General features: G+C 34.2%; 1 protein-coding gene and 1 pseudogene across 1 annotated transcript; one reads left to right on the forward strand and one right to left on the reverse strand.

Moving 5' to 3' along the window:
- LOC120188452 lies at nt 1–23,094 on the reverse strand (annotated as a pseudogene).
- LOC120188441 lies at nt 16,408–26,127 on the forward strand. The gene is given in 28 exon segments (XM_039191884.1): nt 16,408–16,760; nt 16,852–17,011; nt 17,264–17,356; nt 17,432–17,537; nt 17,665–17,833; nt 18,218–18,333; nt 18,336–18,391; nt 18,861–18,989; nt 19,108–19,668; nt 19,994–20,578; nt 20,711–20,779; nt 20,984–21,100; nt 21,179–21,421; nt 21,512–21,559; nt 21,644–21,781; nt 22,422–22,586; nt 22,695–22,757; nt 22,857–22,964; nt 23,072–23,155; nt 23,240–23,287; nt 24,173–24,247; nt 24,564–24,659; nt 24,776–24,856; nt 24,946–25,017; nt 25,316–25,360; nt 25,443–25,526; nt 25,641–25,744; nt 25,869–26,127. Coding segments are annotated over 28 exon segments (3,975 nt in total). The 5' UTR covers nt 16,408–16,545; the 3' UTR covers nt 26,014–26,127.
- Nucleotides 26,128–27,463: the final 1,336 nt, after the last annotated feature.

Raw genomic sequence — 27,463 nt, forward strand, 5'->3', positions numbered from 1 at the left:
TGAGACAAAAAATATATATTAGACATCGCCTCCATATTTCCAGATGAGAGAGATCTATTCACCTCAATAAGATACAAAAAATTTAAAGGTTGGGTGAAATCTCCCCATGTCTGTTATGCTAAATTCATGTCATCTCAAAACCTTCTCATGGCTCGTCATGGAACGGGATGTTCATTTTTCGGTTGCCGTGATGACGATAGATTTCCCGATCGATGCAGGACTCCTTCCTTTGATCGTTTGCTTGGCATTGATTCAGACAATCTGCAAATGGGCATGGGGGGGATTAAAACATTCATTCCTTCAAGAATAAAAGCTCCAACACAATTTCATCCTTCAATGTTATGAAATGACAGACTTTCGAATTTCAAAACATTCCTTTCAAAAAAGTGAATCCAAGTTGGAGACTGATAGGCGGGAAACAAAGAAACTTTTCATGTAAAAGCCACGCAAACCATGGGATACAGATCAAAATCACCAAAAAGAAGTGGTTATATAGAGGAAGTACACGCCTCTTGAATGTACTCAAATATGGCACTCGATTGAACTCGATCACTGAATCCTAAGTTCCACAAAAATTTCAAGGGTGAGGGCCTAGAATACATCCTCCAAAAGCAAGCAAAGGAAAACATACCTTGGTGAATTGGCACGCTTTTCAACTGGTTGAGTTGCTATACTGGACGAATTACTCCAGGTTCCACATCAGCAGGCTGAGATTAATCATCAAAAAACAAATGGGTTAGTCCATGCCAGTTTCAATCACTAATTGCAACGGTTCCAGATCTTTCAGGAAAACAATAATAAATTATTAAGATTCCATTCTAAGACCTCATTTCAAGTCTCCAAGTACATAAATAAACTCATTAATAAGATTGCTCATAAAAACTCATCATCAGGTAACAAGCAAAGCAAAACCAGACAAGAAACATTCTCCAAATACATAAATCAACTCATCATGCTTTGACAGACTCATTAAATAATGGCTTGCCAACCGAGGATTCATGTTCAGCAAATTATGTCCAGGATTAATTTTACAAGACGGAATAAGAAGCTGAAAGAATTGTATGGGAGTCCTTGGATAAAGGGTAGAAACTATAGACTGACACCAAGTCCTTACCTCTTACAAAGATAGCCAGTTAAGGCAGCAGTAGCATAATGAAGCCAGCCCACTCTACTTTCAGAGTTTCAGCTCTTACATCTTGGTGCATTCCAAAGAGGAGTGGTTTCTCTCCAGATAACCACAACCTCATGTCTGGAAACTTTTTGCCCAGATACCCTTTATCCAAGGGTCACTTGTTTTCTTATTTTTTTTAAACAAAGAAATCAAATCAAGTAATGAAAGCATCGCCAGGAATGCCCACCTCAGAAGTATTATCTTTAGGTAACCCGTCCTCTCTTATTGCTTCATTTGATGAATAACTCGTGTCCCATAGAAATCCATTTTCAGTTCCAAGAGAGAGATTATTGAAATCTCTATCAACAACTCCCGAACGAGGTGCTATGTGTGCTACATATTTTTCTGAGATATCATGCATAAAAAAAGGTCAGTTCCTTCCAGCACTTTTTCTTGATGCGTGTTTGAGAAAAACAGAAACTAAAGAAGATGAAATATTTATAATCCAAAGATGCACCCATGTGAAATCAATAGCATATTGTTTACCAAGTATGACGTATGAATATATGTATATCCATATAGCCCTAGAAGGCTCCAAAAAAAACACTAAAAAGTTTAAAATTCTTCCATTGCATCTAAAGAGAACTCAAATATAATGGAGATATGATTCATGGGACCTCAAAAAGTTGAGAAATTATAGCCCAATGACTATATTGCCAATTATTCATGTCTGAATTAATCATATCAAAACCAAGGTGCATGGTTCCAGTCTTAAAACAAACAAAATAACTCCTATAATAAGTACAGCAAGAAAAATAACATATAATAAACTCACCTGCTAAATTATGCAGAGCAAGCTCAGCAGCTTGCTGTTGAGCATCTCTCCTTGTCTTGCCCATCCCAACACCAATATTCTCACCAGTGAATAAAACCTAAATATAATTAGCCAGAAAAATGAGCAGCTCTCTGAAAAGTCAAAACCAAGGTGCAAACTACAATCAGAGGGAAGAGGAAATCAGGGAACAAAGAGCATTAGTGAAGCTGGTTTCAAGGAGAAATATATGTCAATACCCCAAAACAAAGCATGTTCACAATATTACAAAACAAACACGGTTGAAACTCAGATCAATCCATAATAAATCTGTTCATTAGCAAGGAATTATAGCTTTCACCGACCTCAACAGAAAATTGCAAATCCTTACTGGTGCTTACTACAGACCTGAACTCAACCTGTAGAGTGCAAATATGGAAGACAAAAAATTGATTAAGCAAGGCAGTCAAGATTAAATATATATGCATGTAAGGGAAGGGCTGGTCTCCCTTCTAATAATTTTTTGTCCATTACTTCATAATACACTTGTGAGCACCATCCAAATGTTCAGGAGCCTTATATACATTGTGAAAGTAATTCTAATGAATGGTGATTAAAGATAATCGGATATAGCAAGGTAGAAAAATAATGGACGGGGTCCTAATCTAGAAAGTAACGGTACCTTTGAACCACACCTTCGTCCAATTTCTTGTAGAACACCTATTGACAGATGGGAGGGTAGAAGATTCATTTTTCCTTCAGATTGCAATTCTCTATTAATAGAAGGCACATGATTCTGAGTTCCACCTGCCTCTGCAAGAGAATTCAAACAATCATCCACTGAAATTAGGATCAAGTCTTCTAAACAGTCTTTACACCAAGTAATAATAATGTATGAGCATTAGAAACCTCGGAACCATGTTCTTCTCCCACAATATCTAAATTAAAGCAATGATCTTGAAAAAGGCCAATTCAAATCTTTAATCCAATCTTCAACTCTTCTATGGCATCTGCCCTTCCTAGACAGCGCTTCTTTTTCTTTTTTTTTTCATTTGTACGTCTATTTATCAAGTACACTGTAACAAACATATTTACCTTCAATATTTATACTCTAAAACTTATCCACCATTCATAGCAGTTCTCAATATTCCATATTCAAACTATTTACCAAGTATAGATTGGCAATACTACAACTACAAAGCCAGCTTTAAACAGCATATCAATACCATGCAACAACTGCATGACACAAAAGAGGAGTAATAGCTTCACAAACCTAATACATGAGCAGTAGGCAGAACATTCTGTTTTGGTGTATCAAGTCTGGTACGTGCCTGAAGTATAGAAGATAAAATTTAGGATGGACACAGATAATATGAGATAAAACTGAAGGAATTTTGACCAAACCTCTTCAACTTTCACTTGGGATGCATGTGATGGCAAACCAGTAGAGACGGAATCTGGTGCAGTATGAGAAAATGGATTCTGATAAGCTCGCAATTTATCAGATTTCAGTGCATCAGATTCTTGTGCAGTGCCTGATAGTCTATCATTTAGATGTGTTTCATTGCTGTCTTCATCTACCAACCAACCTCCCTGTGGAAAAATTGATGATGATGTTTGTACTGGAATTTTCGGTAGGAGTGGAGGTTTGACTGAGCTCTGATTCCTCACGTCTAAATTCTGCCTTGTGCCAAGAGCTCCTCTCTTCATGTCATAATCACTATCACTACTGTTGTTATCTCTTCTAGCAGAAGCTCCAAGTGGCATAGGATTTGAAAGCAGAACAGGAGCTCCAAGTAAACTAGGTTCTAAGGTGCAGATAAAAGCAAAAAATAAGCTCAATACACTCCAATCCAGTAAATCATACATTCAAAATAAAATAACATTGTCATCTCGCTAGACAAATGCAAGCGAAGGGCCTCACTAGCTTCACCTTAATGAGAGCGGCTGGAAATGCGATTTTAATGATTTTCGAAGATAATGCTTCATTGAGAAGTGTGAAAAACGACAAATCAAAGATTCTCGCAGAGTGGTTCTCCATTGTCGAAGTTTGGTCAAAGAGTTTGGTAATGGAGTGTCGTCGAGTATGGTTAGTTTGCGAGGGTGTTCCTTTTCACGCATGGAATTGGGATACTTTCAAGAACATTACGGATAAGTGGGGTCTTTTACTAGCTATCGACGAAAGTTGTCAGTCTCCATCATCCTTTGATCGGGCAAAAATTCAAGTCCTTACAAAGGCTGATGCGAGAATTGATGCGATGGTTGAATTGAAGGTTGGTGACAATTTCTTCAAGGTCATGGTGCATGAGATAGAGCCTTCATTCAAACCGAATTCTTGGGCTCCTAAAGAAGACGAGTCTCTTTAGATCTTGTCTCTTCATTCGTGGTTTTGTTTTAGTCTATATGATTGTAGGTGTTGCTTTTATTTGTATTATGTTTTGTGCCGTTGTTTTAGTCCTACTGCTGGTGGTGTAATTAGAAGTACGTTGATTTGATTGTGGCTTTAGATGAGGGTATTTGAGGTTTAGGTGTTTGTTGTAATGGGGTATATCACCATGAGAGGATATTCCGTGGTGTCTTTTGTATCGGGTATTATTATTAATAAAATATGAGGTACTCTTTTCTTCCTTCCAATGTTCGTTAACATACTTTTAGTATGGGAACGAATATGAAGGGAGTTTTTAATGAGACCTCCAACTTCTATAAAAAAAATAACATTAAATAGGAAACCCTACTCTGAGAAGGCAACGGTGCAATTGAAGATGCAGGGCCAACAACATCTGTAATAGGTGGCTGAGAGGTTTCCAACCTTAACTCAGGGTTATTTGTGATTGGCCGAGTGGAAGAGTCCAAAACATGTTTCTCCTCCTGAATAAAATATGGATATTATAATAATGAAAATAACAGGGGAAAAACATTGACTGGAACTAACCAATACCAATGAACTCTAGAGCAGGTGTGAACTGTTCAATAATAGTTTTATCCTAGACCAATAAGCATGAAAATTTTATATTCATTCACCATGCAACTAATCAAGACTTACCGATTGGTTCATTCTCCGCTCAACTTCAACTCCATTCATTCCTTCACAGATAGGAGCACCATTGTTTCCATTTGGAGCAAAATTAGCTTCCTGCAAATTACTTATGAGTAAATGCCTCAAGTACAAGTGGAAATTCAAAGTTTCTCTCAGTTGATTATCATATATTGTCAATTTATGTACCTCTGACATCAAATAGTTGCTCACATCAGGGGCAACGGGCAGATTTACCATCTCATCTTCATAGAAAACCTCAGACAACTTCCGCATTACATTATCATCAAACTCTCTGGACAAAAAGTAAAATAAGAAATTAGAAAAGCAAACACAAGAGGATTCGAATGATGAATATCCATCTACCACACAAAATTAATGGCTTACTTGAAAAACAAACCCCTGGCATTGCATGCAACATTTCTTGCCACACAGAGGACCGGAACTGCATTTGCTGTCTAAAAAAGAGGGAGAAGATTTACCAAAAATATCAGAAAAAGAAAACAACATCTCAAATTCTCATTAAGTTAGCTTGCAAACAAGGATAGTATGCACCTCTGCCTGAGGAGCATAATATGGAGCAAATGGGGGAACCACATGAACTCGAGGTTGATCCTTATCCTCCCAGACCTTCGAGCGATCATCAATTACCATTGCCATCTGAGGATGGCACTTTCCATCTCGGAACACATTTAGCAAAGATTTCCTAGAACCTGTAAAAATCATTTAAAAGACAAAAGGGATTTACAAAGTTTCTAAAGTGGTTGCCAAGGTGGGAGTACCAACAAGAAAGGTAGGCTACCTACTACTAAATGTTCATCATTTAAATGATAGCATCTCAAGAAGTCCACAGTACAAAATAAGATATATAAAATTGTTATATAGACTTGCCGGATTTGACACAAACAACTCGGTCCAGTAGTTGCTTTGAACCTATCAGGTGTGCCCCAAGATCAAGAAGCCTCCACATCTCTAATGCATAATCTCTTTCAGCCATAGTACAGACATATACTTCAAAGCGCTTTCTTCCTTTTGCAGTCAAATAGCTTCTCAATTCCTCCCATGCAGGACGTAACCTCACAAGCACACTAGTATCACGTATCTGAACAAAGAAACAATTCATAAATGAGAAAACATACAAAACTTCATAGTCCATACACCATACCAATCAGAGCCTATCCATTCATCCAGTGTCAGTAGAAACCTGTTACATTAAGCACGTATCATAATGACTATATCATGGAATGATGATAGGCCCAGTAAATTCCACATGACACTCTTAAGTCTTAAGTTCAACGTACTATATCATTAAAAATGTCACATAGGAGCGGAGATTCTTTGTTCTAACTTCTAAAACAATCAATAGAATCCACATATATGGACATTATGTTTCAATGAACAATCTTTGTAGATTTTAAATTCACTAATATCTAAACAACTAGATCAACGAAATGCATTCTAACCTCAGGATTGATACGAGTAAGGACAATATTTCTGTCTTGCAACCTAATCACAGGCCGTACAACTTTGTCATGGCCATCAGCCAAAGGTGGAACCTCTTCCATCTGAGCTTTAAATGCTTTTTCATTATCAATGACACAATCACTCTCGGTGTACTGCTTCAACAGCAAGCGATCATCCATATACCTTCTTAATTCAGCTGACATCCCTGAGAGACGAATCGGATCACTCTCCCTCGCCATCCAACCCCTAAGAGCTTCGATTCTATCCTCAAACGACTTCATCGTGTTGGCAACAATCAGCGTTTCATCAAGATCGAAAACAATTGCGAGACACCTTAAATTCAACATCCCTAGGCAGGAATTGTACAGTCCCGTAGGAACCGAAAAGCACCAAAAGCACGGAAACTTCTTTTGTTTACTCGGCATTGCCACTAAGTGAACCTCCTCATCTCCAACCAAAACCACGGCCGTCTAAAATAAGGGAAAAGACCATGATTAAAAACTAAATAATTAAATCAATCAAAAAAAGGCGGTGGAAATAGAAAGAAACCTTGAATTCATAAAAGCAAGAGGCGTGGAGGTGAATCAAATGCGGCTGTTCGACTGGAGAAGAGGATTCGAGCTTGCAACGAACGGGAAATGAAGAAATGGTATAGAGAACGGAAAGAGGAATGCATCGTTCGCTGGTAGGGGAGATGTGGTGGATACGGATTTCGTTATTCGGGAATTGGAAATTGAAGGGGGGAACATGGATAGTGTTAAGTTCTCCCAAACAGAAGTCGCCATGATACACCAAGGACTTAAACCCTAATCGACTCATTAAAAAACAAAAGCGGATTCGATGATATTAAGGAAGTAAAGTTTTAGGATGCTAAAACAGTAAATGCCAAGGGATTTTAGGCTTTAAAATCCGTGAACTGAACTCTTTTGCCCTCTCTCTATATATTTTCTATTTCTCCCTCTTGATTTCTCGTTGGGTTTCAGTATTTTTATAGCAGTCAAGAACCGATGTGTTGGCTTTAATAGTCATGAGGTTAACATAAATTACCAAAATGCCTGGGTGTACGGTCCGGTTCTCATTCGGCCCACCCCACCCAAGATGCTAATGTCGTAGTGCCGGATTTATTTATGGGTAAACAACACAAATGGTCCCTTTACTATAAAATATTATTTTTTTGAGTCACTTGATTATTAAAAATTATGGAATAGTTCCATGACTATAGGATATTGCTTTATTGAGTCTTTTGATTATTAAAAGTTATAAAATCATCATTCGACTATTTATAAGTTCCAAATTCATCCTTTTTCATTAAAAAATGACATCGGTGTAAGTTGAACGTTAACTTGTTGACTGAGATATGATAGTCATTTGAGATTTTGGGATTATATTTTATCATATCACAATTAACATATTAACTTTCATCTCAGACTGTCATCAATTTTTTAACAGAAAATGACCAGTTTGGAATATATGAATAGTTGGATAAATATTTTGTAACTTTTAGTAGTCGATGAACTCAATAAAATAATATTATATAATCAGAGGGTAATTTTGTAACTTTTAATATTCGACATCACCCTATAATCGGAGACCTTTTGTATACTTTACCCTTTATTTATTAATTGGTTTTTTAAGCTAAATACGCTTTTGTCATAGCTGCTTCTAATAAAAAACATCTTTGACGTAGGTGATCAAATAGATTTCTTAATTATATTTTTAGATAATTATTATTCTTATAAATTTACCCTATTTGATACTAACAGAAAAATGCATTAATATTTTATATTTATAGCAGAAAGATAAAAGATAGGCGGAATGGTGCATGAAGCCCTTATATTTTTTAAAAGTCAATATGGTCCTCAAACTGTTTTCAAATTCAATATAGCCATCAAACTTAAAAAAAGAACTTAATGTGGTCATTTGATCAATGGTTTCCATCATTAACCATTACAATGTTGATGTAACACTTCACAGTGCTGATGTGGTGTTGGGATTGTCGATGAAGCTCAATGATCAACCAAATGATTTGCCAAGAGGGATGAATTGATTTTTCAGTTTAGGGAGTAAGGAGTAAAAAGATAAAACAATTTGCACAAGGATTTATAATGGTTCGATTTCTCAACCAAGTCTATATCCACTACCTTAGCTCATCACTAAAGATTTTCTAACAAATTCACTAACTTGTTCTTTCTTTTTACAGGATCAAGAAATAACATATACATTCCCTAGCTTTTAACAGGCTTAGTTAGAACCAATTCCCTTTTCACAAGGAAAATAAATGTAAACAATAAAACCTCTCTAAGGTATGGTGTTTACAATAATTTTAAACTCACAAAAACAAATAAAACGATTTGCAATAAAGCTCAAAACACAAATATTTACAAGAGAAAGAAAAATAAAGATTGAAAAACACACATCTCTTGTGCTTGATTGCTTGGATATGTGTTCTAACCATTCTTCAAGTGTCCTCAACTTGTTTTTACATGTTGGAATGAGTTTGTGGTCGTTTCTAGTTGTTGGGGATGATTTGGAGCCATTGAGGATTAATTTTCTACAAAATAAAAATGCTCAGGACATGGAGTATCGATACTCCTTTAATGAATATCGATACTACCTTTGTAATTTTTAAAAACACTAGCCGTTGGGCCTGACTAATATCGGTACTAAGCTCATGGTATCAATACTACTGTGTAAAGTAGTATTGGTACTCCTTTGAGTTTCGATACCTATTTTGCATTCAAGAATTTGAGCTATTTGGAAAACAACTGATAGTATCGATACTACCTAGAGAATATCGATGCTGTAAGAACAGTATCGGTACTACGTACCCTGAAAAACTATTTTGTGCTCAAATTCTAGTTTAATGGACTTTGAACTATTTTTGAAAACTTTAAACAAATTCAATCAAGTCCAAAAACATTTTACCTTAATTTGTTATATCAAAATATTATAAAACATTGTTCAACATGTGACAGTCTTTTTGATAGAACAAAACATTTAAAAATTTTGGCAAAACTCCCCCTTAATAAAACATTTAATGAAAAAGAGACATATTTGGAAAATACTAAAGCTCCCCTTTTTTCATTAAGAAATTGAATTTTTCAAACCCATAATTCTTCCCTTTTTGTTATATAAAAAATAATTCAAACTCTTAAGGTACAAAACAACAATGAAGAGTAAGTAGTAATTTTAACATTAAAATCATTTGAAAAATCAAAGCTCCCCCTCATAGCATTCCAAACAAAAATTTGACTTTAAAAACTTGACACACATTGAATTTCAAAAAAGATGAGCAAACATGTTAGTAGCACATGAAATTCAATATAACAAGTCTAAGATACTTTATGCAATACTAATTGTTGTATTTAAGTGCATGTACATAAAGCTATCCAAAATGTTATGCATTTGAAAAATTGATATCAATTGTTAGATAGATATCATTTGCAATAAATTACATGCATAAACATTTAAATTAAGGACAAAAATAAAAATTTGTAAAAACAAAGCATTAAAACCAATTTTGACCAAAAATCATTATGATGAACAAACATTTATGAAAAATCATTAAAACTTTAGACAATGTTCATCACAATTCTTTTTAACATACATGAGATAGAAAACATAAAATTATTTAAAATCAAAACTCATGCATGCTTAAACCAAATGAGCAACCAATTATTCAAGATAATCGAAATAAGCTTAGAGGTTACCCATCATTCTTTTGAAGTGTGGCTAGAGCATTTGAATTTCTTTACTTCTGTCACCATTGCTCCCACACACTTACAAGAGACATTTAATTAGATTTTGGTATCCAAATTGCTTTGGATCCTTGAACGTTAGTTTCAATGCCCTTTGTTCCATTTGGAACCCATACTTGTTTAATTTTAAAACGTTTTCCTTTTTTTAAAGGACAAGTATGTTCCAAATGACCACGAAAATAACAATATGAGCATTTTTCTATTTTTAAATATGTTGAATTGGTTTGTGAAATTAATTCTTTTTCTTTTGTTAAGCTTTCAAGCTTAACTTTAAAATCAAGATTTTCTTTTTCAAAATCATTGATTTTGATTTTAGAAAGCTCAAAATCATTTTTCAAAATTTCATTTTGTTTTTCTAAATCAACTTTTGCTTTCAAAATCAAATCATTTTCAACTTTAAATTTTGAAATTAATTTCTTATATTTGGAATTCATTGTCTTAAATTCCAAATACAATTCATCATAGGGAACTTGTAACTCATTAAAGGAATAAGAATTTGATTCCCTTGAGTTAGAAGATACCTCGGGCTCTTTAAGAGATATTACGCACACCACCTTTGTTGTTTTTTCTTTCTTGTTTCCATGAAGTTCGTCGAGCTTATTCCAAAGCCTCTTGGCATATGAACAAGAAAAAACTCATTCATAAACATCGAGACCAAGTGCACAAAACATCATATGCATGGCCTTAGCATTTTGTTAAGCTTTCTTCTGTTCTGGGTACTACACTCCTTCGTCTTCTTCTTTGGAGAAGAGTAGTTGTTCTCGATCATATCCCATGCATCAAGATCATTGGATTGTATGAATAGCTTCATTAATTTCTTCCAATTACGGTAGTTGGCTCCATTGAAGTATGGAGGCTTGTCGATCGGATGAGAGTCTTCCATGTAGAATGAGCCGGAGGTGGAAGTCATCTTCTCGGTTGTGTCGAAAATGGATAGAGCTTCTTTAAGGATCGTCTCAAGGTTGTTAGACATTCTAATGAGTCAAGATCTGATACCAATTGTTGGGATTGTCGATGAAGCTCAATGATCAATCGAATCATTTGCCAAGAGGGGGTGAATTGGTTTTTGAGTTTAGGGAGTAATGAGTAAAAATATAAAACAGTTTGCACAAGGATTTATAGTGGTTCGACTTCTCAACTAAGTCTACATCCACTACCTTAGCTCATCACTAAGGATTTTCTAACAAATTCACTAATTTGTTCTTTCTTTTTACAGGATCAAGAGATTACCTTTACACTCCCTAGTTTTTAACAGGCTTAGCTAAAACCAATCCCCTTTTCACAAAAAGAAGAAGAAATGTAAACAAGAAAACATCTCTAAGGTAGGGTGTTTACAATAATTTTAAGCTCACAAAAACAAATAAAAAAATTTGCAATAAAGCTAAAAACGCAAATATTTACAAGAGAAAGAAAAATAAAGATTGAAAAACTCTTCTATTGTGTTTGATTGCTTGGATAGGTGTTCTGACCCTTCTTTAAGTTTCCTTAACTTGTTTTTATATATTGGAATGAGTTTGTAGCAGTTTCTAGTCGTTGGGGATGATTTGGAGTCGTTGGGGATTAATTTTCTACAAAATAAAACTGCTCATGACAGGGAGTATCGGTACTCTTTTAATGAGTACCGATATTACCTTTGTAATTTTTAAATAAACTAGCTGCTACTAGCCGTTGGGCTTGACCGATATTGATACTATGCTAAGGGTTTTGATACTACTGTGTAAAGTAGGATCGGTACTCCTTTGAGTATCAGTACCTATTTTACATTCTGGAATTTGAGCTATTTGAAAAACAACTGGTAGTATTGATGCTACCTAGAGAGTATCAATACTGCAAGAACAGTATCGGTACTACGTACCCTGAAAAACAGTTTTGTGCTCAAATTTGAGTTTAATGGACTTTGAATTATTTTTGAAAACTTTGAACAAAATCAATCAAGTCCAAAAACATTTTGCCTTAATTTGCTACATCAAAATATTATAAAACATGGTTCAACATGTGACAGTCATTTTTATAACAAAACATTTGAAAAATTGTTTTTGGCAAAACTCCTCCTTAATAAAACTTTTAATGAAAAATAGACATATTTGGAAAGTATTAAAGCTCCTCATTTTTCATTGAGAAATTGAATTTTTCAAATCCATACTTCTCACCCTTTTTGTTATATAAAAATAATTCAAACATTTAAGATACAAAACAACAATGGAGAGTAAGTAGTAATTTTAAAATTAAAATCATTTGAAAAATCAAAGCTCCCCCTCAATAATAGCATTCAAACAAAAATTTGACTTTAAAAACGTGACACTTAAAAGACATTGAATTTCAACAAAGATGAACAAACATGTTAATGACACATGAAATTCAATATATCCAAGTCTAAGATACTTTATGCAATACTAATTGTTGTATTTAAGTGCATGTGCATAAAGTCATAAAAAAATGTTATGCATTTGAAAAATTGATATCAATTGTTAGAGAGATATTAGTTGCAATAAATTACATGCATAAACATTGAAATTAAGGTCAAAAATAAAAATTTGTAAAAATAAAACATTAAAACCAATTTTGACCAAAATCATTATGATGAACAAAAATTTATGTAAAATCATTAAAACATTAGACAATGTTTATCACAATTCTTTTAACATACATGAGATATAAAACATAAAATTATTTAAAATCAAAACTCATGCATGCTTAAACCAAATGAGCAACCAATTATGCAAGATAATCGAAATACACGTAGAGGTTACCCATCCTTCTTTTGAAGTGTGGCTAGAACATTTGAATTTCTTTACTTTTGTCATCATTCTCCCACACACCTACAAGAGACATTTAATTAGATTTTGGTTTCCAAATTGCTTTGGACCTTGAATGTTAGTTTCAATGCCCCTTGTTCCCTTTGGAACTCATACTTGTTTAATTTTAAAACATTTTCCTTTCTGTAAAGGACAAGTATGTTCCAAATGACTATGGAAATGACAATATGAGCATTTTGCCATTTTTAAATATGATGAATTGTTTTGTGAAATTAATTCCTTTTCTTTTGTTAAATTTTTAAACTAAACTTTAAAATCAAGATTTTGTTTTTCCAAATCATTGATTTTGATTTTAGAAAGCTCAAAATCATTTTTTAAAATTTCATTTTGTTTTTCTAAATCAACTTTTGCTTTTAAAATCAAATCATTTTCAACTTTAAATTTTGAAATTAATTTCTTATATTTGGAATTCATGGTCTCAAATTCTAAATACAATTCATAATAGGCAACTTGTTACTCATTAAGGGAATAAGAATTTGATTCACTTGAGTTAGAAGATACCTCGGGCTCTTCAAGAGCCATTACACACACCACCTTTGTTGGTTCTTCTTTTTTGTTTCCATGAAGTTCATTGAGCTTATTCCAAAGCTCATTAGCATATGAACAAGAATAAACTCCTTCATAAACATCGGGACCAAGTGCACAAAACATAATGTGCATGACCTTAGCATTTTGTTGAGCTTTCTTTCGTTATTGGGTACTCTACTCCTTCGTCTTATTCTTTGGAGAAGAGAAGTTGTTATCGATCATCTCCCATGCATCAAGATCATTGGAATGTATGAATAACTTTATTAATTTCTTCCAATGACGCTAGTTGGCTCCATTGAAGTATGAAGGCTTGTCGATCGGTTGGGAGTATTCCATGTAGAACGAGTCGGAGGTGGAAGTCATCTTCTCAGTTGTGTCAGAAATGGATAGAGCTTCTTCAAGGATCATCTTAAGGTTGTTAGACCTTCTAGCGAGTCAAACTCTGATACCAATTGTTGGGATTGTCGATGAAGCTCAATGATCAACCAAATGATTTGGTAAGAGTGAGTGAATTGGTTTTTGAGTTTAAGGAGTATGGAGTAAAAAGATAAAACAATTTGCACAAGGATTTATAGTGGTTCGACTTCTCAACCAAGTCTACATCCACTACATTTGCTCCTCACTATGGATTTTCTAACAAATTTACTAATTTGTTCTTTCTTTTTACATGATCAAAAGACAACCTTTACACTCCCTAGCTTTTAACAGGCTTAGCTAGAACCAATCCCCTTTTCACAAAGATAAGAAATGTAAACAAGAAAACTTCTCTAAGGTAGGGTGTTTACAAGAATTTTAAGCTCATAAAAACAAATGAAAATATTTGCAATAAAACTCAAAACACAAATATTTACAAGATAAAGTAAAATAAAGATTGAAAAACTCTTATATTGTGTTTGATTGCTTGGATAGGTGTTCTAACCCTTCTTCAAGTGTCCTCAACTTGTTTTTATATGTTGGAATGAGTTTGTGGCCTTTTCTAGCAGTTGGGGATTATTTGAAGCCGTTGGGGATTAATTTTCTACAAAATAAAACTGGCAAGGACAGGGAGTATCGGTACTCCTTTAAAGAGTATTGGTACTAACTTTGTAATTTTTAAATAAATTAGCCATTACTAGCCGTTGGGCCTGACCAACATCAGTACTATGCTCATGGTATTGATACTTTTGTGTAAAGTAGTATTTGTACTCCTTTAAGTATCTGTACCTATTTTGCATTCTGAAATTTGAGCTATTTGAAAAACAACTGGTAGTATCGATACTACCTAGAGATTATCGATATTGTAAGAACAGTATCGGTACTATGTACCTTGAAAAACAGTTTTGTGCTCAAATTCTAGTTTAATTGACTTTGATTATTTTTGAAAACTTTGAACAAATTCAATCAAGTCCAAAAACATTTTGTCTTAATTTGTAATATCAAAATATTATAAAACATGGTTCAACATGTGACGGTCTACGATACTGACGTGATAGTCGATAATGGTTGGTGACATGGCTAGTAACATGGCAGACGTGTTAAATTAATTTTTTTTATTAATTTTGATGGTTATATTGTTTTTTTAAGTTTAAAGACTTATTTGATTTTAAAAAAATATTTTAAATTTTAAATATATAAAAAGTAAATATTAAATTATTATATTACTAAAAAAATATTAATATATATATACACACACGTTAACATGGTGTTTGATATTGTTAAATGATTTACTGAATTTATAGGCGAATTCTAATTTTAGTTTATTTTATTTTGTATTATAATTATATTGTTATGTTTGTACATATCAATTCTAATATGAGTTTTATTTTATTTTTATTTTGCAAAGACGAATTTTTTATTCCTTCAAAAAATAAAAAAATAAATATTAGTGGTGACAAAAATACCTCAAACACATGGAGTCCAAACCCACATTGACTTTATAGAGTTGTATCTAATGGAAATTGACAGATATGTCGATTTTCCTTCTTCTTCTTTTAGCAAAAGGGTACACGAGACCCTTGTTATGTTCACTAAAATATTTCTTTTATACGAATCAAGCAACCTCTGTGGTAAAAGAATTGTTGTTATTCCTTAAGGTCTTGGGTTCGAGCACTAGGAATGCTAAGTGTACGAGCGTTCAATATTAAATGGTTGAAATGTATCTTTAAAATATATTATCTTGTACTTATCTCAGATTAATAAAAAAAGATTCATATTGATTATATAATTATTTTTATATATTTTTTTAAATTATACAATCTTATGGTAATTTATAAATGAATTTTAATTTTATAAGACATAATAATATTTATTTAATTCAATTTTATGAAAAAAATCAGTGAAATAGAATTAGAAAGACATTTAGAGTTTAAGATAATTAGAGATAAATATATAAAATAAAATTTGTGCATGATGAACAAATTTAGATTTATATAAATAAAAAAAGTTAAATTCGAGATGAAAACTAATAATATATATTTTTAATTTTTAGCAATTTATTTTTTATTTTTGGCATTTTATTATATTTATTTTTTTGAATATTTTTATATATTAAATTTTCAATATTTTTTTCTTCTAAAAAATCAAATATGTACCTAAACTTAAAAAAATCAATTTGACTCTCGAACTCAATAAAAAATAATTTAGTCTATCTATCACGTCATTAGTCACACTAGACTACTCTATTAGCATTGTAGATTGTCACTCAATAACGTGAAGTATCACATCACTATCATAACGGTTAACGACGAAAATCGTAAATTTATTAAATTATTTTTTAAATTTAAGAGCTACGTTGAAATTAAAGTTAGTTCGAGGATCATATATATATATATATATATATATATATATATACACACGAAGAATACAAGGTATTTTTTTTAAAGTTAATAATAAATTACTGGAAGAAAAGTATAAGAACTGAACCCTAAACGCCTAAACTACACTTTTCCGATCCCTCTTCGTCCCAAGAAATAGAAATTGGAGGGAGGGGAAACCGTTCATGAAATAAAAGAAAAGAGTTCGCGGTTTTCCTGATTTTCTTTGCAATGGTAGGGATCATGGATCCAGCTTCGAGAGAAAAGCTCGAGAGTTTATCCAACTCAGTGAAGTTTGCTAGTGACTTAGGTCCAAAACTAGAGTTTTGTCGTCAATTGAAGCATGATTTGTTGGAGGAAGACGCTGCCACTTTGTCCGAGTTCCTTCCTCGTATCTTAGACCTTTACTCCGACCCGTCCGGTCCGGTCCGCAAACTTGCTACCCAGTACGCCTCCTTTAAAATCCCTACTTCAATCCGCTACCTCTTTGCTGTTTTTTTATTGCTTATAAATTATTATTTTTTCAATTAAATGTAGGATAATTGGTGAAATTGGAGTGAAACACCTCGAATTCGTACCTGAAATTGCACCCTTTCTGATAACTGTTTTGGAAGATGCTACACCTGCTGTTGCTCGACAGTCTATTTTTTGCAGCATTGATTTGTTTCGTCATACTCTCGAAAAGATTACAATTCAGGTTTGTTTCCATAATCTTATTTTGTAGAATATTAATTTTGTGAACACTAGCTTTTCAAGGATTCAATTATTGATAATAAAAAGTGTTTAGTTTTGTTTTCACTTGCTGTTGCATTGTATTTCATGTCAGTTTCTGGAAAGTGATGGATGATTTGACATCATTTAAGCTTTACATTAGGCAGTAGTCTATTTGCAGCTTGCTAATTTAAGTTGCACCTTCTACAAATTCACATGGTGTTTGTGTTTGTTTCAGGGCCTTCAGTCCAGTGAATTGGCCAGTGATCTTGAATCATCATGGTCGTGGTTGTTAAAGTTAAAGGAGAAGATATATTCTATAGCTTTCCAGGTAGCTTTTGACTCTTTCTGTTTCATGACGATTCAAAATTAATTCCTTACCTGATTAATTGTAAAATTTAATCAGCCAGGAAGTGGTGGGATAAGATTGGTGGCACTGAAGTTTGTGGAAGCAGTAATTCTTCTTTATACTCCTAATCCTAATGGCTCTGCAGAGCCCCCTCCTAATGAAGGTAATTTGCTTTAGATAGTTGTCTCATCAAGGTTAGAGCACTAAGAAAAAGACTTTCATAGTCATTTTAGTACGTTATTGACTAGCACTTAACAAATTTTATTTGTCCTAATCATTTTACTTTGTAGGAACCCCTATAGATTTTAACATAACTTGGCTTCATGGGCGCCATCCTTTTCTCAATGTTGGGGATTTGTCAATTGAAGCTAGCCAGCGTTTGGTTTTGTTGCTTGATCAGCTTAGATTTCCAACAGTAAAGTCTCTAACAACATCTGTGATTGTTGTGCTTATTAACAGGTATGGTATCCATTCAGCTTATTTCAACTGACTTATTTCTTGGCATTCAGTTCATCACGATTCATGAAAGCTCTATCTTTAACACTGATATGACTTGTGAATAACCAGGAAATGATATCTATGTAAAACAGTTCTAATTTTCAAGTCTGGTATAAAGATGAGAACTGAAAATTGTAGTTTATATAAAAAATTCCACCCGAAGTCCTGTGAGGAAAATTTATTACTGGCATGCTATTATCCTTGAATATGAACCTTTAAATGTTCACTTCCTCATACCGTTCTTAATTTAAGGCATCGACGAAAGTGCAAATTTTGGTTTTCACTTTTGATTATATTTTGTGTTTTTAATTTATTGGGTTTCCATTGTTTTGTCTTTGATATCAGTCTTTCAGCAATTGCAAATAAGCGGCCTGCATATTATGGACGTATTCTACCAGTTTTACTCAGTTTGGATCCCCCAAGCTTTGTTATCAAAGGGGTTCATGTCTATGGAGCACATCATACTTTGAAAATGCCTTACTATCATGCTTGAAATGTACTCACCCAAGTGCTGCACCGGTATCTATTTTATACTGAACTTTCTTTTTCAGGCTGTTATCAATTACTAAGGTTGCATCTCTCTTCTACTTCGGTATTTCTTTTACATTTTACTTGTGCACACCCAAGGGCCGCACTGATATTTGTTTAATACTAAACATTCTCTTTTAGACTATTATCCATTAATAAGTTGCATCTCCCTTTCTACTTTGGTGTTACTTTTACATTTTACTTCATCTGTGAAGATGCTTGTTTTTCACGTACCTTCACATAAGTTGCTTAGTACTTTAGGTAATCATGAGAGATGAATGGGTGGTCTTTTATACTGCTTTTTACCACCCAGGTGTGTTTTCTAATATGGTACCATTACTTATTTTTACTGGTTCATTTACCAGTATCTATAGTACCGTTATAACTGAACTTCCATTACTTGGCATCCATCAAGCACCAAAGTTGAGTACCTTATCCACTTTTTGTTTGATTTATACAGTGGCGGGATCGTTTACTTGGTGCCTTGAAAGAGATGAAAGCTGGAGGACTGGCGGAGCTAGCTCTCATCCAAGTTAATAAAATTAATGGAAGTGTGGAAGACAATAAAGATTATTCTTCAGCTATTAAGGTATCTATAATTTCGTTTAATGTATTTTATGATTTGCATGGGGTGCTGGGTTGTACATCTTTTATATGCACATGGAAATATGTATATTGGACTTCTAAGTATGTTTAAGAACTTACAGGAAGAAAAACCCATGACTAAAGCATGTGATGCTGTTGTTAGCAATGTGGGGAGGAAAAGATCTGGATCTGAGGACAGTAATGATTTGGCTGAAAATGATGGTGTGTCTGGAAAACGTGTCAGGTCCTCGCCTAGTGTATCTGAAGAAGCAACAAAAGAGTTAAACAGGAACACTTCTGTGTATCAGGGTGATATTTCTTCAATTCAATCTACCAAAAGAAAAGATGACGTTGATACCGGACCAGTCCAGCAACTTGTTGCCATGTTTGGTGCCTTGGTTGCTCAAGGAGAAAAAGCTGTGGGATCTTTGGGGATTCTTATTTCAAGCATATCTGCTGACTTGCTGGCTGAGGTAGTGATGGCTAACATGCGTAACCTTCCTCCCGCTCATCCTCACACTGATGCTGATGATGAATTGCTGGAGGACATGTGCATAGTTGGAAGTGACACTCAAGCCAAGTATCCACCATCATTTTTAGTTGATGTTGTTTCACTATCAAGTACTTTCCCGCCAATAGCCTCGCTGCTAAACTCCCAGCAACCAGTTCCTGATGAAATAGTGGTATGATTTTTTCCTTTTTTTGATATAATATGATTTTTTCCTTCAGCCGTTGTTTTACACGTGAAGCAATTAATGCATACAACTTATGTCACACACATTTTATAATGCTCCAACTGGGATTTTAGTTAATGCTTGTTTACTTTTGATGAATTTGGGGGCTTACACTTTTTTTTACCATACCAAAGATGGGCCAATAAACAAATGCTCGACTAATTTTTTGTGTGGGGCCAGTGATTTGATTGAGACACTTTTCTCCTCTTTAATTTGACTTTATCATGTTTGCATTGCTGTTTGGTTTTGATCCAACATGTCTATTTTGTTCAAGATACAGAAAACAGAAGCGGTTGAAGAAGATGATTCTATGGCTGGCCTTAATAGTTCTGTTGCATATGCTGGCATGGGTCATGAAGCTGAAAATGCTCTTTTGCCTGGAATGGAGAAGATTGATGTACTTACTCCATCTGACATCCATGATGTGGGTAATCTTGAAAGTGACTTACCGGGTTTGGGCTCTTCTTTTCATGATGATGGATTATCAGATGCCCAAGCAGCTACCTCATTGGTCTCTACTGATCTAGAAGATGCTAGTCAAGAACAAGGTACAAGTTTTGGTGGAAAGTCACCTCTGCATGTTCTTCCATCAATTTCAGTAGAGAGGTCGGAGGAGTTTAGTCCAAAAACAACAGTTAATGATTCCGGCAGCGTGGTTTCCTCAACAGCAACTTCTGTTGTTTCTTCACGTTCTGTTGTCTTGCCCAAGATGTCAGCACCTGTTGTCAATCTTTCTGATGATCAGAAGGATGCTGCGCAAAAGTTGGCTTATATACGCATCATTGAGGCATATAAGCAAATATCAGTAGCTGGAGGTTCACAAGTTCGTTCTTCTCTGCTTGCTTACCTGGGAGTCGAGGTAGTAATCCTGACTTCTCAAGAATGTCTTTATCTTTCTATTGAGAACATCTCGTTGTGATATATTTATTATTAGTGAATGCCTTGTTTTGGCATTCTGTTTTAAACATGTTTTTGGTTTTTCTTTTCTCAGTTACCATCTGAGTTAGACCTACAGAGCCTTCTAAGAGAACACATCTTGTTAGATTATATCAATCATGAGGTAACTGGTTTTCCATTTTGTATTCATGTTTGGATGTGCTTAAGTTGTTGACTTGACATAAGCTACTTTTTTATATATTCTAATGTCACCTCCGCCTTTTACTTGCTTTTTTTGTTGTCACTGATTTTTCAAACAACTGCTATATTGTTCATTAAAATCATCTAAACTTCAAGCTAGCTAACGATAGTTATTGGATGGCTTCAGGGACACGAGTTGACATTGCGTGTCCTCTACAGGTTATTTGGAGAGGCAGAAGCGGAAAGCGATTTCTTCTCATGTACAACTGCTGCTTCTGCATATGAAACATTCCTTCTGGCTGTTGTATGTATTTTTTCTTGTTATTCCTATCTTGTTCTTCCTGTCATATCCCATGTTTTTGAGGAAATCTCTTTAACGCAGGCTGAAATTCTTAGGGACTCTTTTCCACCTTCAGACAAATCTTTAAGTAAACTACTTGGTGAAGCTCCTCACCTGCCAAAGTCGGTTTTGAATTTATTAGAGTGTTTGTGTTCACCTGGGATTTCAGAGAAAGCTGAAGAGTCACAAAGCGGAGATAGAGTTACTCAAGGCCTCAGCACCGTATGGAGCCTAATTCTATTGAGACCTCCAATTCGAGATGTGTGCTTGAAAATTGCTTTGCAGGTTTGTGATTTATCTTGGATGATACCTCTGAATTGAAGTTCTCTTTTCTATTTTGTTGTTTGACTTTTATTTTCTTGTTACCTTTCAAAGAGTGCAGTTCATCACTTGGAGGAAGTCCGAATGAAAGCAATACGCCTGGTAAGTGTTCATGATGCTATTGAAGAAATTAGATTGCTACTTGCGCTAATCTATCTTATTGTGGAGGATGTATTTTATTTACAGGTAGCAAATAAGCTTTACCCTCTACCATCTATTTCCCAACAAATAGAAGATTTTGCGAAGGAAATACTGCTCTCTGCAGTAAATGTTGATGCTGCAGAAAGAACAGATGCTGAAGGATTAATCAGTGAATCACATAAGGTAACCATATAAATAAGACCTTGTTTTTTACATGCCATCACTTCCAAATCTTCTATATCTGGTTCAATTTGGAATAGCTTGATATATATATTTGATCACTTTCTGCCAGATGGAGTATCAAATAAGCATATGTTCATAGAGATGCACATAAATGCACATGTCTGCTCATACATATATACATGCCTGCATCAACACATTTACAAGTGTTCTTATATGGTGCGTGTAGTATGAAACAATTACCAGGTGCAAAAAAAAAAAAAGCCTTGAGCTCTTCATTTTCCTAGAATTCCCTGTTAATGTGTGTGCATATTGTACTCTCTTTTCCTTAGCCTTCTTTTTTGGTGGGTTTGGGACAGAGCAAGCTAGGTGAGAGGTGAATTTTGTCAGTATATGAAGCATTAACTATCTTCTTTGACCATTTTATTTTCTTTGAAAAAGATGGGGGTGGGGTTATGCCAAACCAAATGCTTAAATACTTCACAGGTTGGTAAAGAAGTTATTCAAAATTAACTGGAAATTGTGTAATTTTATATTGAACTTTTTGTTACCTGTTGAGAGCTATGTAGTGACTTTAGTTATACGTAGTGTTAGATCTATTTGTTGTATTTTTTAATTAACTTCCAACTGTCATTTTTAACAGGATTCTGAGTTGGAAAAACCATTGAATGAGCATCAGTCGATGAGTGCCACTGGTAAAGACATCTCTGCTGATGTTCACCAGTCAGAAACATCTCAGAGTGGGTCATCCCCTTCTGTCTCTGAGGCACAGCGGTGCATGTCTCTGTATTTTGCTCTTTGTACAAAGGTGCTACTTTTATTTTGATTGCTTGATTCTTAAGAATAAATTTTGAGTACTTGTTTCTTCATAGTCCTCAAAAGGGATTAATACTTTGCTGTTATATTCATTTGACAGAAGCACTCTCTTTTTGGCCAAATATTTATTATCTACGGTAGTGCATCAAAGGCAGTTAAGCAGGTATGGTTAATGCCTATTGGAATCTTATTTTAGAAATTATCAAACTCCTTGGTATTCTTTTTTTTTCTTCTTTTTCCTCTTATTAGTTGCACAATGCAGGCAATCCATCGTCAAATTCCAATACTGGTTCGTACTATGGGCTTGTCATCTGACCTTCTTGAAATTATTTCGGATCCTCCTAGTGGAAGCGAGAATCTTCTGATCCAGGTTGGGATAGTTTAATAAACTTGATAATTTTCTGAATCCCTAGCTAATGTTCTCAAGTTTTGTAACCAATTTGCCCTTTTCTTTTGTCCATCCGGCCTCAATGCCAGGTTTTGCAGACATTGACAGAAGGGAAGGTACCTTCTGCAGAATTGATATTTACCATCAAAAAGTTATTTGATTCAAAACTAAAGGTATGAGTAGGTTTGCTCCTTTTCTTTGAGCCAGATTGCTTTGAGAATAACAGTTAAGGTGTGTTTGGTTTGGATTGGTGACAGGATGTTGAAATTCTAGTTCCAGTATTGCCATTCCTACCAGGAGATGAGGTTTTTCTCCATTCTCTGAATAATTTCCTTTCCTTTTGTACTGACCATGACTATTTTGCACTGAATAATGTTTTGTTCAATTGGCTTGTGTAATTGGATTATTTCTGTCAGAACGCAGAAATGTGATTCATGTCTAGACAAGACTGGATAATGCCCTAGAAGTTTCAAGTCCTTGATGAAAGGATATCTTGTCATTTGTGTGTTTGTGGATCATTGGTTATGTTTTGATTTAGAAGATGTAGAAGCATTTAATTATTCAAGAAATTTGGGATCACGACATAATTCATATTTTTACTAAAAATGAAAGGGTGAGCTGTATTACTAAATAAAGATGGAAGTTTGGGCTTAAGGGATGTCCTTTCTAGAAGATTTCATGTCAAGAAGATACCTCACAGATTATTGATATAATGAACAATTCTTACCCTTCATTTTTGTTTTCATTTACCTGTTTCCTTTCATTAAATTAAGAATCATCTTTAAAAATGTTATTCAGTATTTGACTCAAGATATCTATGAGAAATTGGCAGGTTGGGTTAATATCGTCAATGTGGCAAGTACAAGTTGTTAGTGGCATTAGCAACATTGATTCTGTCATGTCTCTTCAATATATGTGATTAAAAGCTTCAGTTAAATTGCCTTTTATATGTTTGACATTTGGTAAAGAGGCAAACTCTTGTCGATGCTCTTTTGGACTTCATGCTCAACAAATTTATTTCAGTTTCTTTTTTCTCCCTATATTTCCTGGTGTAAAGTCTTAATAAATAGCTTCTTCATCTTCCTCTTATTTAAGAGGTTCTCTTTGAATGCATTGTTTTGATTTTCATTAGTGTTGCTTTCACCTTCTATGCTGCATTTTGTTTAACAGTCGTCTCTCTTTCTCGCTAGGTTTTGCTGCTTTTTCCCTATCTTGTAAATCTTCCTCTGGATAAGTTCCAAGTTGCACTTACCTGTTTGCTACAGGTATACTTCTTCCCCTTGCCCTCCAACCCAAAAGTTAAATTTCTTTATTAGAAAATTCACTTTTTTGTTCTTCTACCTGTTGTTTCTAGAGATCATAAGTTATGGTTGCTTGCATACTACAGCTTCACTTTTCTTTTGTTGCCTTTTGAATTCACTTACGTGTAAAATTTTTCACATGGAACGTATTAGCATAATTTTATATTTTATGGTCATTTTCAATATTATATTTTAATTGAAAATACTTCTTTGGGTAACACAACCTGCTTTCGTTTTAGCTGCATTTTCTGCTTAATTGCTAATTGGACTCTGTACCTAGGGGTCATCTCAGTCTGGTCCAGTGCTCTCTCCAGCTGAAGTGTTAATCGCTATCCATGGCGTTGATCCTGAAAGAGATGGAATTCCCTTGAAGAAGGTTTCTTTGTGGTTCCTTAATCTACAATTTCTCTCCATGACTGTTTTCTGTTTCTCTTTTCTAAACATATTAACATATGGATATTCATAATTTAGTATTTTTTTGTCTTCAATCAGGTCATTGATGCATGTAATGCTTGTTTTGAGCAACGAAGTATATTCACCCAGCAGGTTCTTGCAAAGGTGTTAAATCAATTGGTATGTAATATACCACTTCCTTTTATTTTTATCACCAAATTTGGTACCGTCTGCGGCTGAATACAGATGATGAATGTTCTTTCCCATAGGTTGAGCAGATACCTCTTCCTTTGTTGTTTATGCGTACGGTATTACAGGCCATTGGTGCTTTTCCTGCACTGGTAAGAAATTATAATTTAGCTTTCTTTCTTCGGTGATATTATATATAGTTGTAGTTTTTTTTTTCTTGAAGAAAAAAGGCTCCCCAAGTAATTTATATCTTTTGCTAGCATAGCAATCGTGAACAATGGTGTCGTGATTTATAGTTCATTTCTTTTTGTTTCTGCTTTCTTATCAAAAGGGTGTCTTCCAGTTGCTGCACTTTATCTTTTAAATAAGAGGGAAAATCCTGTTTAAGGAACTTAACATAATTAGAAAAAATTTCATGACTGATGAATTGGTTTACCCTTAATTTTGTAGGTGGAATTTATAATGGAGATTCTTTCTCGACTTGTAAGCAAGCAGGCGAGTATATTTATCACATTGACATTTGTTTCTCTCTCTTCATGCTTCTTGCTTATATTTTTAAATCATTGATTTGTTGTAGATATGGAAAAATCCAAAGCTGTGGGTAGGATTTTTGAAATGTGCCCTCTCGACACAGCCTCATTCTTTCAGCGTGCTGCTTCAGGTGCATTCTCTTTTGTTAATTGATTTTGAGAACCCAATTTTGATCTCCCAATACGACCAAAACATGTTCTTTATTTTTTAATTTAATTAATTAATTATTATAATTGTCTTTCAGCTACCCCCTCCACAGCTTGAAAATGCACTGAATAGGACAGCAGCACTGAAAGCTCCTTTGGTTGCTCATGCTAGCCAACCGAATATCCGAACATCACTTCCTAGGTGCACATGAAGAATTATTATTAGTATTATTATTTTTTTTATTGGATGGAGAAAACTTCAAAACATATACTCCATGAACGCCCCTTGTTTCCTTATCACAATCTCTTTTCTCTGGATTTTCTAGGTCCGTATTGGCGGTTTTGGGACTTGCTACAGAATCTCAGTCCTCCAGTCAGGCGCAAACAAGTCAGGCTCACACTGGAGATACAAGCAACTCAGAGAAGGATGCAGTGGCAGAGAAATCAAAAGAATCATCTAGTGCTAGCTGAAGTTTACTGAACTTGTGTAAAGGATTAGAATGTTACAACGGTGTTTGCCATGGTTGGTTGGGTTCACAAGCTCCTAAAGCTGGACTGCCATGACAAAATTTATGCAAGGGGACGGGGACATGGAATGCAGTCGGTACTTATTATCATGCCATGCGTATAATAAAGAATTATTAAATGCCGTTGATAGAGAGAGTCTGGCTGCATATGCTTGAGATTATTGATTTCTCAAAAATTTCAATGAGTTGTAATCAACATGTAACATAGGATTGATCGGTAAGATGAAGTAATGCACAAAAGGATTTGTGACATTGCAAGGATCTACATCTCAAGGTAAATACTTTTGGTCCTCTTTCATGGCATCAGTTGTAGAACTCTGACTTGGCACTCTTTTATCTTTTAATATGAAATTATATTAAGTGGAACCATGCATGCATGATTCATGACTTAGCTCAAGCTGTTTCACAGGGTGAATGAAGTGGATAAATCTGCCTGGTGGATTTACCTCCCCTTGCTTTTCACTGGAATTTACTTGGTCTAGTCGCAGTTTTATTATTGTCCAATCTTTAGGAGGGAAAGGGTTTGAAAATCTGTATGACAAAAAAACCTCAAATTTGAAATGACCTGATGATGCTGACTTGGGCAGTAATATTAAAATCCAACCCCGGTTAATCCAACGTAAAACCATTTTGACATTCGTAATTCACAATTCTATCACAAATCATTTGCGGTATAATTCACTGGTTTGTTGTAGTACCAATCATTTGAAATCATACAGTGGAAGTTTATACATTAATTATTAACCAATACAAAATCTAGATCACACAAATTAGAAATTTAAATCATCATACTTTAATTCAACATGCTTACAAGAATTTCAATTCAAACAGACATGAAATCAAGCCTTAATTGCACAAATAATGTACTTTAGGGATTAAATTGTAATATAATTATTAATTTTTGGACATAAAAATTAATTAATAAATATATTTAATTTTTATTATAATTAATATATTTTCATGAAAAATTATAATTAATTTAAATCATATTTTCACCTAAATATTATTATTATTATTTAATTATATAGCAAGTATTTTGCTTGGTGTAGTGGTTAGATATTAGATCTTGTATTAGAGGTCTTGGGTTGAATTCCTACCATGGAACATTGAAAATACTATAACGCTGTTGTTAATTTTTTATCAATTGATGATTAAAATAGAGGGGGGAATAACGTTATTGACGATTTTGTCAAAAAAAAATAGTGACCAAAGTAGAAAAAAATTAATTTAGTGACTAATGGTATAATTTATCCTAATAATAATAATTTTTTTTATTAAGTTAAGGTAATTACAAAGTAGTGTCTGTTCTAAATACTCTCAACTACGGATGGACCAAGAGGGAGGCGGGTGGGGGTGGTCGCACCTACAAATTTTAAATTTCTATATAATTTAGA

The sequence above is a fragment of the Hibiscus syriacus genome, unplaced genomic scaffold (genome assembly GCF_006381635.1).
Source record: "Hibiscus syriacus cultivar Baekdansim isolate YM2019G1 unplaced genomic scaffold, ASM638163v2 tig00004046_pilon, whole genome shotgun sequence".
NCBI classification, from domain to species: Eukaryota; Viridiplantae; Streptophyta; class Magnoliopsida; order Malvales; family Malvaceae; genus Hibiscus; species Hibiscus syriacus.